General features: G+C 32.9%; 1 protein-coding gene across 2 annotated transcripts; it reads left to right on the top strand.

Moving 5' to 3' along the window:
* The first annotated feature begins 6,069 nt into the window (after positions 1-6,069).
* On the top strand, positions 6,070-13,224 carry LOC142536298 (mitogen-activated protein kinase 20-like). Of its 2 annotated transcripts, none has more exons than XM_075641906.1 (10): positions 6,070-6,616; positions 8,093-8,501; positions 8,802-8,929; positions 9,023-9,082; positions 9,714-9,863; positions 9,970-10,125; positions 11,214-11,425; positions 11,502-11,603; positions 12,206-12,375; positions 12,485-13,222. In XM_075641906.1, the coding sequence occupies exons 1-10, from the start codon at positions 6,593-6,595 to the stop codon at positions 12,949-12,951; spliced, it is 1,878 nt and encodes a 625-aa protein (XP_075498021.1). In that variant the 5' UTR covers positions 6,070-6,592; the 3' UTR covers positions 12,952-13,222. The 2 variants fall into 2 exon arrangements, with proteins under 2 accessions (XP_075498021.1, XP_075498020.1); XM_075641905.1 differs by lacking the exon at positions 6,070-6,616 and adding an exon at positions 7,606-7,845 and having other exon boundaries at positions 12,485-13,224.
* Positions 13,225-13,608: the final 384 nt, after the last annotated feature.

The raw sequence follows: 13,608 nt of genomic DNA, 5'->3' as shown, positions 1-13,608 counted from the left end.
AATACGACCCGTGAGATCGTCTCGCACAAGTTTTTATCATTGTTAATAGAGATGACAATGTGTTTGTTTGGTTAGAATTCTATATCTTATGTTTCCATCTTTATATGTTGTATTCATATACTCCTCTATCATCATCTTCATTAGGTATTCAATTTAATTATCATCCTCGTTCTCGTTCTTATCGAATGATTGAATATGTATACCCAACCCAAATGTATTATTACAACATATATTTGTATTTTCTTGAATTTGAATTATTTTGAGTAAACAATATATATTATTAAATTTTCGAGAACAATGAGCAAAAAATATTAGAATTAATAAATTAAAAATTATAGAAAAATGACAAAATATTATAAACAATTTATCATAACATCGTTATCCAACAAAAACAACAATAGCTTTATACTAATACATTTTTTTTTCATTTCATCCCACTAATATAATTTAACAAAAATATATTAAAATTAGCATCGTAGCCGTAAAATCACACACACACACATATATATTAATTTAATAAGGTATTTGTGTCGAGTATGCGTATGATTCTTCAAGACCCGCTTCCATCTCCATATCTAATTATACATTTATTTAATCGGATAAAAAAATATTTTTCATATCCTCTTCTATTCGGATGTAATTTCGAATTCGCTTGAATTCGAAAGATTATCATCTCTAATTGTGAAGATCAGCTCTCGAAATGGACTTATTACATGATTGGAGTGGAAAGTACTTTGCCTTCCAAAAAAAATCACTTTTAATATTTAGAGACATGTAACATTGGTCATATTTAAAAAAATATATAAATTACATGACAAAGGAACGACACAAAAAAAAGCTTTTTAAAAAATTAGGTTATAACTGAAATGAAATAATCAAATCTAAATTAGATATTGATCGATTTGAGATAAATATTTGGTTCATTATATTATTATTGCTAGCATTTAAGGATAGCGACATACTGATGTAGGTTGAGTTTGCTCTATTCAGAACGAACTCGCTCCATAAAAAAAATTTGGATTCAGACCGATCTCTCTAAAACGCATCAAACCAATCCAGGTTAGATCCACATTTGTTGCAATCGTGCATGTTGAGAAAAAAGATAGATTGATACATTTTATGATATATATACGTTTTAGTTAATATAAAAAAGTCAATTGGTTACATTCAAAGTTACATCGCGATCATAACATTTTAACACTAAATTAGAATAATATAATTATTATAATTTACACCCCAAAAATGTTCATATCATTCTTAAAATAAAAACTAATTTCATATTGCTACAAAATATAAGTACGATGTTGTTGTTATACAGATTTGGACGGATTTATTAAAATCGTTACCCGCCGCACATACGTTTTAAAAGTTGTTGACCAATTGTCACGACTTTATAGCAATTGTTAAATATTATCATCCGGATAGTCTGTTTTTATATATTGCCATCAATTATCCAGTAATATAAGAGTCGTTATTGTTTTGAACTGACAACAACGTTTATCTAGCCCACGTGGCTGCACAAATTAACCGGATAATGTCGCGTAACACGCATTTAATCTTAATCATATATTAATAAAAGATGTACACGTGTTTCATATGTTATTATTATATGATGCGATCCAGGTGAATTGGGATGAGCGGAGTCGAGGCAATCCAACGGATCTGATAAAAGTTTCTGTTTAGGAAAAATGAGTAAGAGGATATATCATGTGGAGAAGATATATATATCTCTAACATGGTTTCAATTGTAATATGCAAATAAAGAAATGAACTCAAGAATGAGCGCCAAAAGGGGTGTCCGGCGTAGCCACTCCGATAGGTTAAGTCAGCAGGTGAAGATAACCAGTGTAGCTTGGTAGAGAAACAAGTGCTATTGATGTAAATATATGTGTGCGAGAAGAACCTGTTATTTGTAGGAAGGAAGAACATGATTTTTTCTTGTTTTCAGTGTCTACTTACCACTTGTAGAATTGGATATTGACTTCCTATCATGTCTCCCTACTCTTCCATCGTGGCACATCAGTAGGATTTTGTCAGGAACGATTATCGAGACAAGATCTTACATACTCCAACACTCGAGTACAATACTATTATCGATGTAGCCCGGGTAGAAATCATTCAAGAGTTTTGTATGAAAGCCCGGACTTTTGATAACTCGGGGAGAAGATGTTCCGGACATTCACATGCCCGGCTCCTGATTAACTCTTCCTACATATTTACCTTGATCTGAGCTATCCAAATAATATCCCGAGCCATCCATGACCCGAGCTCTAATGAGAGTATCATTATATAATTAAATATTTTGGTATTCTCTAAAATAATTATTCTAAAGGTCTCACGTTTAATAATATTAATATTGGTATGATGCTCAATTATAGATTTGTGGTGAATTTTAAAAATTCAATGATACTATTGTTATTACTGGTATGAATATTATTTATATATTGTGAGAAAAGAATTATTATTATTATTATTATTATTATTATTACTATTAAAATAAAGATTCCACCTATATTTTATGAAATTCATTTTGTTTTACGTGTGAGAGGAACAAATTAAGAGCAATAAAATGTTGTACGCGGGGTGAGGTCCCTTTCTAAGATGTTGACCGGAAATCACGTCATTCTCAGCTTTTGGAAGAAAGGTGCTCCTATTATTATTTATTCCTTTATTAGAGACAAAACATTTATGATGATAGCTTATATTTCAATTCAACTTCTAAAAAAAAAAAAAAAACTCCATATCAAATTCATCGGTCCGTATGCTTCCCGAAAATAATATAATTAAATAAAATATCATGTTTTTCAAGATACAGAATGGTGTGTGAGGAGACGACCGCTGTGACGTTTCACGATATGTTTTCTTCGGGTTCATTGGATGTCGACAAACACATGGACAACGTATCGAAATCCTACATCTAAACTTTTATATACATCGTTCGGTTCATGAGATGCGATAATCAATTACAAATAATATATGGACGGTTAATCCATATATATATATATATGAATTAAGCGGGCCTTATTAATCCCGGCCCAAATAACTCAACTGGACCATCAGGCTGGTTTGGCCCAACATATTTTTTAAAAGAAGTCCAACCCACTTGATTGACGCTTAATTCAAACTTGATACGAGGATTGTTAGCAAACTTAAATAAGTGATTAAATTTACGGGTTGTGATTAACTATGATAAATCAGAAGTGAATAATTTTTAAAAATCTGAAAAGTGTAAGTTGTGGTGTTTAATAATCAAGTGATTATAATACTATTTTTTTAAATCGAATTTCAATTTTGCAGAAGCTGAACGAGCATTCGACCAGCTTTTGGTTTTTAATTCGATTAATTATAAATCTACACAAAATATGGTTTCACAAAACACATAAAACTTGTTTTTAAGTCAAAAAACAATAATACTTTTTCATGGATGACCCAAATAAGAGATCCGTCTCACAAAATATGACATGTAAGACTGTCTCACACAGGTTTTCGTCATTCATTATTGTTTCATCGAGTAAAGTTAAGAGCCACTTTTGGCCTTTTGGGTTATCTTCTCAAGATTTTTAACTTGGTTTTAGGTTTGTACTTGTGAAATAACATTGCCTTTTCAAGAGGCAATGTCTCCACCAGTGTTGGAAAAATACACAATTTTTTATAGATCAAGATTATCGTACATAAAAATATCAAATTTATCGAAATTTTCGCGCGCGATGTGATATCGATACAAATATTTTTTTAGTATGATAACGATATGTAATTTGAATTTTTTTATATAACGAAATAATATATAATTTTTAAATAAAAAAATTAAAATTTTCAAAAATTATATGGTATTTTTCGGTATAAACAGTATATAACAATACCGTATCGAAATCTCGATATACAGTAATATTTTAATATAATTGGTAAGCTAATTATACATATCGAAAATTTCAGTACGATATCGATTAAATATTTCAGATATCATAATTTTCGGTACGACATACAATATGTGTTTTCCGATATGATACGATACGGTACACACCCCTAATCTCCATCTGGCTTTCTACGACAAATTAAGATGCGTATGGACACAAAAAATTGTGATTTGTGGTATATATTCAAGTTCAAAATATGACTCGTATTTCCCTATAAAAAAAATTTGACTCATACCCAGTAGAAATCAAGTTTAAGTTTATATAGCAATTATCTGGTAAAATAATACTAAAGATACATACAAGAACTTTAATTATTCTAAGTGAATGACATGCATTAAATTTAATGTGAACATATATGTAGTGAGTGTATGTAGCATAATATGTATTTGTTTGAAATTATTAATTTTCTTCGGTAATTTATAACTCGAAAGACATTAAAATCTCAAATTTAAAATAAAATATCAAATTTGAGATCTAATTATAACAATTCTCGCACAATAAAAAACATAAATGTTCACGTTTTCATAGGAGTGGTTGCAAGGGATGATCATGGACTTGTGCTACTTTCTTAGACCAAGATTTTGCAAGGCATTCTCTCAACCCATTCAGCAGAGCTTTTGGCAGTCAGGGAAGGCGTAAAGTTGGCATCTCAACAACGTTAATGGAACAAGGTCATCATCGAGATTTACGAGAGTAATGTCTCTAAATCTACAGCTGATTCATCACATTTTGCTGAAAACGAAACTATCATATCTTTTATCTATCGACTCGATGCAACACTTTCCAGCTTCCAAATTCAAAGTGCTGACACACAACTAATTGGGTAGCTCATATCTTGATTCGAGAGACGGTTCTTTGTCTATATTATCCCTATCTTTATAAGAGCGATTTCGCATCCTTCTTATAGGTCATGAGATGACAGCCATTGTTAGTGGTCATATATCACGTGATGAAAAAAAAATTTAAACATTGGTCTAAGACCTTAGATATTACTATTCTTGTCTAATTCTTTCGTTGTCAAGTTTGTCTACTTGATCGATGATTGATTTAACAATTATAAGTGGATGTCCCATGAGGGTCCATTTTGCTTTATTTTTAGAAAATAAAAAATAATTATAGTTTTTTTCTTATTGATCCAATAATTATATATTTTCTTTTGTATTGTACCAAAAAATTTTAAAAATTAACTCCCCACGACAAAAATAATGCTTTTTTTTTAAAAAAAAAACAAAAATAATATAACTACCTATTTCGATAGATGCTACTGCTAGTGTACTTCAAGAATAATTTAATATCATCTAAACTTTACTTGATTTTGATATTAAATAGATTTGAAATCGACTACTTTCATTCACACTAAAAAAATTTAAACTGATATGATAAAAGAATCAATTAATTTTTATTTTTGGTGCAATATTTTTTTTGAATAATAGCAATCGTAAAAGATAATGTATTATCTGTTACTAGATTGCAACTTTTTTAATAGTTCGATGGGCTCAATACTTCTGGAAAAACATTATATGTTTACTTTCGTGTTTACAATAAAATGATATTTATTTATTAATTGTAACGACGTATATCTGAATTTAATTCAGTTGTTCAATAACGTCTATATATGGACACGATGAATGAAAACGTATCAAAATTGATTATATATCTATACATATAAAATTCAAATCCAAGTTGTATCAAATCAATAAAATCCCTTTTTTCAAAATACTTTCTTAAATCCAGATACCAAATTATCTTATCAGAAATGAAAGTCGTCGAAATAATTTGATGTACCTACTTACAACCAACTTTCACAAAAAAATAATTCCAAAACCACAATTCTAGACTATATATTTTTGTTTATTTAATTTTGTAAAAAAATTATTTTACTAGCTTTTATTTTTTAATATAAATTATAATCTTTACATGACTTATTTGATTTAAATATTAAAAATAATTTAATATTTTATGAATTTTGAATAAAATAATAATTGTCGATAATTTGTAATTCATAAGGGTAAAATTGGGAAAAAAAAGTTTGCGTATTTTTTAGATAATTATTATGATATGGTCATATTTAATAATACAGTACAGAAGCATTGATATATTTTGACAAAATTTTACTTAAAAAGCATTCGATTTGCTGCGTTAGAGGAAAACGTACACCGTACAAATCGATACGTACAAGCAACTGAATTTTCCTATCAGTTGCACCGTAGCTGTCTGCCTTTTCAAAACCTCTCCACGTCTCCGTCTCTTTCTCTATATGCTGTCGGTGACAGATCTCAACAACACCCTCCATCTACCCGCACCAGAAAAATAGTTCTGCCTCTAGATACATAAATTCGCGAGCAAGGGTTTGCGGATTTTTATGGGTTATTTTTTTCCTCTCTGTTAATCTGTTGGGTCTTTTTGATGGTTGGTATTGTTGTTCTATGATTGTGGGTGAGAAAGGAGGAGTGGTAGGATTGCGTTGTATGAAGGATCGCTTTCTTCTCGGCTCTACCAATAATTCGAAGCGTACGAGATGGGACTTTTCGTTTGCCGTTCGGAGCCGCGGTCGGTGGGGGAAATGTGGCTGAGTTCTTTTTGAGATCTTTCGGGGAAGGCGATTGGTTTTCTTCTGGATATCGTTGTAGAAAAGGGTGTCCGCGAATATCTTTTGTGGGTTTTGAAATTCTTTCAGAATGCAGCCGGAACACCGAAAGAAAGTGAGCGGGTTATTCTGAAATTTTCTATTCAACTTCGACAGAAATCGTGAATCTGAAAAAAAAATTGATTTTGTGTTTTGGATTTCGGGTTTTATGTGCATGTAATTTGTGCGCGTTCTTGAGTTCGAGATTTGACTGTTCTTGTTTGTTTAGACTGTTTTCATTTTATTCTACAGTTAAATTACAAAATTGAGTTTGATTGCAGGAAATTTTACATATTGCTGCGTAGCTATAATTGAGCTATTACAGGCGTGATGTTTAAAGTGAATTAGGTGGAAAAGTACCGTGTAATATAGTAAATGTTGGCTGGATAATTGGTTGTTTTAGTTAACACTTTATAGGTTAGGATTATGATGGAGAAGTGATGTATATGATATTTTGTTCTTCAGATATTTGCAACTATATTTCAAATTAATGTATTGCATTGGAAATTCTTAAGAAAATCAATAACTCAATGCATCTATTCTCTTCCTATTTATATCTTCCGGTATGTTTTTTATGTACTTTACACCTCATCATAAATACATGTTTTTTGGCGTAAAGTGGGTGGTTAAATTTCACTCGTCGCTTTTTCCTTCTGTTTCTTCTTTGGATCCAAGTTATTTAATTACTTTGGTTGATTAAAATCTTCTGGTTGAAATCTGTAGTGTTTACCGAGGTGTAAATCTTTGAGTTTCATGCTGCATATTATGTTTTTGACGATTTGAGTATACTAGTTTGATCTCATAAATCTTGTTTGTAGCTGTTTCCTGTGAGAGGGCTTATTTTTTGCAACTTTATATGTTGGTCTTACCTTAGTTTTAACCTTCAAAACGGAGAAAACCAGTAATTTTTATCTATAATTTTTTCAGCTAGAGTTTTTGTGCAATGCCTATTGAAGATTAGGAAAGAGATGTTTTTGGATCCACTCGGATTATTATACTTTTATTAATCTGATTTGGTAGCCAGGTTTGCTGTAAATTGGAGACTTCTAATGCTCTTTTTTGACTTAAACTTGATTGGGGTAATTCACACAAGAATTTTTAATCCCTTTCATGGAATCAAATTGGTTGATGTGCTATTGTAGTTAGTTTTTGTCACTTTTGTATGCATTTCTACTGGTAAATTTATAAATGGACTTTTTTGTTCTAGCCAACCTCTTCGCAGGATTCCATGGCACACAAGCCACTTACATATTATTTTTCAAGTTTCAGAGAATAAGGGGTGAAACATTAATTTTGACTAATATTGTAAGTGTTACTTTGTGATTCCTGACCAGTTTTTAATCATGTTGCATTTTTTGGAAAAATGTCTGTTACTTGTCAACTATCATATGTGCTTATGTAGCGCATTGCTCTGCAAATAGAAGGAGCATATGTAACGAATCTGTTATTTGCATTGCATATAAAATAGCATTTGTTCCTTTTTCTGTGATTTTCAACATAAACTGCTAATTTCAATACTTAAAACTGAAAATGTTCTTGTTCTATGTAACAGAGTTCAACAGAAATGGATTTCTTTTCAGAATATGGTGATGCAAGCAGGTACAAAATTCAGGAGGTCATAGGGAAAGGAAGCTATGGCGTTGTTTGCTCTGCATTCGACACTCATACTGGTGAAAAAGTGGCAATAAAGAAAATACGTGACATTTTTGAACACATTTCTGATGCTGCCCGGATTCTTCGAGAGATAAAGCTTTTAAGGCTTCTTCAACACCCTGACATTGTTGAAATTAAACACATTATGCTTCCACCTTCCAGAAGAGAATTCAAAGATATATATGTTGTTTTTGAGCTAATGGAATCTGATCTACATCAAGTCATTAAGGCTAATGATGATTTGACAAGGGAACATTATCAGTTTTTCCTTTACCAATTGCATCGTGCCCTTAAATACATCCATACTGGTAATTACTTCTGCTACTTTTCCTTATTCCATGTGTTCTCTTGTTGAAAATTATGGGAGATGGCAAGGCAGCCTGATTCCATGTCAGTTCTCATCCGCCAGTTCTGCATAGTCATGAGCTTCTACCATGACCAGGGTAATTGTGCGTAAAAAATTGGTTTTCTATAGAGAGATGATGCCTGTAAGTTAAGACTGATGTTGATACCGTTTGGAAGTCTTGTTATACAATCTGTGATTAAGGCTGACTATTTGTGTATACGAGTTTGTGAAGATACTTGATGTTCAAGGTTTTTGCCTGCAGCCAGTGTTTATCATCGAGATTTAAAACCGAAAAATATTCTGGCAAACGCAAATTGTAAACTCAAAATATGCGATTTTGGACTGGCAAGAGTTGCATTTAGTGACACTCCTACGACGATATTTTGGACGGTATGCAAATAAAGTCTTTACCTTTCTTGTTCATTACCCTCAATTCAGTTTACTTGCTTCTTTTATTCAAAAGTTTGATGGCATTAATAACAGGATTATGTTGCTACAAGATGGTATAGGGCTCCAGAGTTGTGCGGGTCATTTTTCTCTAAGGTATAATTCTACGCTTTTTCCTGCTACCTGGTGGTAATATTTTAGTCAAAATCCTGTGCATACTTTTTCGGGATTTGACTTATTTTTCTCATACTGTTATTTTTCATTAAGGGTGCGTTTCGTTTACACTATTTATTTATCATCTATTTATCACTTATATAAGATTTCCTTTACTTATCCTATCTACATATCAAACACTCGCTAAGTGTGTGTTCTTGGTTTTCCATGTCAACCTATTTTAGTTTTCTCTGATAAAATTGAATTTGCCTCGTTTTGGTAGCCCATAAAAACATGTTTTGAGTTCATGAAAAAGGCTAGGTTGATGTGTTGATAATTATTTACCAAGTTGTGACCTTTTCATAGTATTGTATAGTTCAAAATCGAGGGTCCTATGTTCACATACAGTTGACTGACAGTAGTCAGATAGATGGGAACAACTGAACGAATATGTAAATATGAATTTTTAGTGGTTTTTTTTTGTATTCTATTTTAGCTACACCCTCAATTCAGTAGTTAGTTCTCATACATGTTGCACATTTATATGCTCGGTATTGTTATTTATTGATGCTTAATGGCATTTGCATTTCCACATTAACGAGTGCTGATATATCAAGGTTTCTGTTTGTATCAGTATACTCCTGCTATTGACATATGGAGTATTGGCTGCATTTTTGCTGAAGTTTTGACTGGGAAGCCCCTTTTTCCTGGAAAGAATGTTGTTCACCAACTTGATCTGATAACTGATCTTCTCGGCACACCTTCAATGGATACCATTTCTCGAGTATGCAATAGTGAAACCTGTACAGTATCATTCGTATTACAGGTGTTTGAGTAAGCATCAATGATCCAACCTGTTCATTGTTTTAAAGTCTTGTTTCCTGTTTAAGGTGCGTAATGAAAAGGCTAGGAGATATCTTACAAGCATGAGGAAGAAGCAACCTGTTTCCTTTGCGCAGAAATTTCCAAATGCTGATCCTTTGGCCATTCGACTATTGGAGAGGCTGCTTGCTTTTGATCCCAAGGACCGTCCAACTGCTGAAGAGGTTTGATATGGCCTTGGTTCTTTCTTAAGGATTATTTTTTTTGAAGTCCTTTGAAATTTAGGAGCCCTGTTTGGTAACTTCAAAAACAAAAGTACACTTGTTCTAGACCACTTCCCGTGAATCCAGTTAAAAAGAAATATATTTTACACGGTAATTTTCTTTATAATCTTCAATCATCATGGATACTTTTAAATTCTTGACCTTCCGTGCTCGGTGCTCTTTGTTTTGTATGCTTTTGAAACCATGGAATTTCAGTGACCGCAATATTTAAATTTAGTAGAAGTTTGATAATTGGCCAAGAAACAATTGAATTGACTATCCGACAAGAGTATTATTCAGTCATCGACCTGTTATCTAAATTCGTTTATTTTGAAAACTAAAGTGTTTTAGTGTCTCAAAAACACTAACTACCACTGTTTTTCTTCAACTTATGAAATTATAGAACATGAGAAGATAAAAACATATGGGTGCTACAAATTTTCTGTTAAATTTTACTGTATAATGAGTAGTGATTTTCTTGAGACAAAAGGGTGTAAGGCATCATCTAGTGTATATGAAGCTAGAAGAAATGATGGACCTTGTTTTCATTCCTTTAGACAATTTCGAAGAGAGAATTTAGAATTTGGTTGCTAGCTTCATTGAGGTGCTCTGTCAATTACTTGATTCTATCTTTGTATAATTCAACTTCTGGGGAATGCTTTTTGCTGCCCTGCTGAAATAAAGAGTATCGAAAGTACAAAGAAAAAGAAATGTGAGTACAGATAAGGGAGGGGATGATAAGTTCTGTGCAGAAATAACCGATGAGAGAATTAGTGGCTTTGTAAATCATATCTAGGCTGGGTTGGGTGGGTGGTGGACCTTATATGGAATAGTTATAGAAAAACCTTGTCAAACCAGTACCTTGGAGTTTCATTTGATCATACCCGGCCTTCATTCTTGGCCATTCCTCTATCTACAATGATACTAATGCTTTCTATCAGGGTTTTGAGATATTATTACGATCTCTCTTTTGATATATGATATCGTTTTATTGATATTTGTGTTTTTACATTTATTTAATGGTTTGTTTGTTTTTTTCCCATTTTCAGGCACTAGGTGATCCTTATTTTCAGGGGTTGGCCAAAGTTGAGAGAGAACCGTCTTGCCCGCCAATTTCAAAGATGGAATTTGAATTTGAGAGGCGAAGGGTGACAAAGGAGGATGTGCGAGAGTTAATTTTCCGTGAGATACTAGAGTACCATCCTCAGCTGCTGAAGGATTACATTAACGGAATCGAGAGAACTCATTTTCTCTATCCTAGGTGGTAACTCTCCTCTATATTGCATCTCTCTTTGCTGTAGATATTACTGATCCTGGAACATTAACCTTTTATGCAGTGCTGTCGACCAATTTAAAAAGCAATTTGCTCATCTGGAAGAAAATGGTGGTAAAAGTGGACAGGTGATTCCACTTGACAGAAAGCATGTTTCTCTTCCTAGGTATATGCAGAACTTGGCCTTTTTGGCACTGGTTTTTTGTGTTGAGATAAAATCATTGAAAAGGGTCCTTCATGTACGTATCCTGGTAATTTGCTGCTGGTTGCCTTCTATTCAGAATTTTTTCTAAACTGGTTTCTTTTATTGATTGCTGTTGATTTTACTAATTCTTGAGCTTTCATCCAGAGAGGAATAAGTTTCATCTCAAATAATTATCTGTAAACAATCCTTAATATGTTGCTTATATAGTTATATTTATTGTAGTCCTTTAATTTGTTTTATGGTGGGATCTCTTCTGGTGCTTTCCATATGTTTTAGACATGATTATATAACCGGACTTGGGATTCTTGAACTGAATGAATCCACTGGATCGAGCACAAGTATAGTTTTCTCCCACATCATGGAACTTGGTGCAATTCTCTGACCAGTTAGACCCTCTTGTGTGTCAAAGTGTCACCAACATAACATGAGTAAATCTCTACAGCTCATTTTACTTCCATAGAACCAACTAGTGCCTATTGTATCACAGTATCTATTTGGAATCATATTTGGTCTTTTAAGTGACCTTTTGTAAGGTTGTGCTGATCAATTCTTTGGTGATGCAGGTCTACTATTGTACATTCGAATACAATACCTCCTAAAGAGCCATTGATCATAGCAAATGCAGTAGATAGACGAAATGGTGAAGAGTTATGTAGCTGGAACTCTAGAGAGCTTGACGGGCTTCATAGTGGTTCATCAAGATCCTTACAACCACAACAAAGAATCATACAAGGTATTTTCGGTTTGTAAATGCACCGATTGTTTTGTTCTGATTGAGTCATTCTTGTTTTATCAGTAGTATCAAGTATTAACTGCTGCTTCTGAAATTTTTCGGTTCTTAGCTAAACCTGTGAAAGTTACCGTTCCTGTTTTGCCCTGCGAGAAAGGGAGTGCCATCAAAGATACCTACGATCCTAGAAATCTAGTTAGAAGTACAATCCTTCCCACCCAACCTCCTCCGTTAACTTACTATTACCATAGACACGGTACAGGAATGCCAGAAAGATCGGCAGCCAAGACAGAGAGAGAACTACCATCGGCACACAACAAACAAATACCAAACTGCAGTATGGCCTCCAAGTTAGCTGCCGATATAGCTTTAAACATAGATAGCAATCCATATTATATTGCTCGAGCAGGGGTGACTAAGGTGGACCATGTTGAGGATAGAGCTGTCATGATCGACACAAATCTGCTACAGTCGAAAGGTCAATACAGTTTGCTCGGTGCAGCAGCAGCAGCTACAAATATGTCTGCCCACAGAAAAGTTGGTGGGATTCAGCATGGTACGGCAAGGATGTACTCATGAAAGGCTCGTTGTCATTTGAGCAGACTGGGTATTTGTCGTCAGGAAGAACTTTCTCTTAGGATGGATCTCCTCTGTTTTTAGAGGATGGTTTGTGTACATTGTGATTGTTAGTTGTGCATGATGTACAGAAATACTACTTAGTTTCCTCTTGCTCTTTAGTTATGGATGGAGTTGTGATAATTATGATTTCTAGAGTTAATCAGATAGCAACAATTACAGCCTCAAATTTATTTTTTGCCCAGTTTGATGTTATGTTCTTGTGATTCCATAACTTTTGTTTCCTTCGTATTTTTATCCTAGTGGTATTGATTTATCATAGATAAGATGTTTTTTCGATTTGTTTTTCTTCTTGCATTTTATTTTATTTTATTTTTGCCTTTCTGGGGAGGAAGAAAATTTCTTTAACGATGTTTTGTGTAAACTACGAGCGAATTCCCTTCAAAAAACATGACAATTATAAGCATTCAAAATTGTTGTACTAAAAAAAGAATAAAGAAAATTTATAATGCGACCGTATTACACACACATGAGGATCATTCTTGGACAGCAATAAGCGGAAATCTGAAATAAAGTATTCGAGATTCACTCATGTTGCAATAAAAAATGAATTTTCTTCTTTCTTAGATCATCAGTATACGAAATATATAAAAATAATAA

This window comes from Primulina tabacum, chromosome 2 (assembly GCF_025594145.1).
Source record: "Primulina tabacum isolate GXHZ01 chromosome 2, ASM2559414v2, whole genome shotgun sequence".
Taxonomy (NCBI): Eukaryota; Viridiplantae; Streptophyta; class Magnoliopsida; order Lamiales; family Gesneriaceae; genus Primulina; species Primulina tabacum.
Note: the sequence above shows the minus strand (reverse complement) of the source record. Positions and strands in the feature narration are given on the sequence as shown.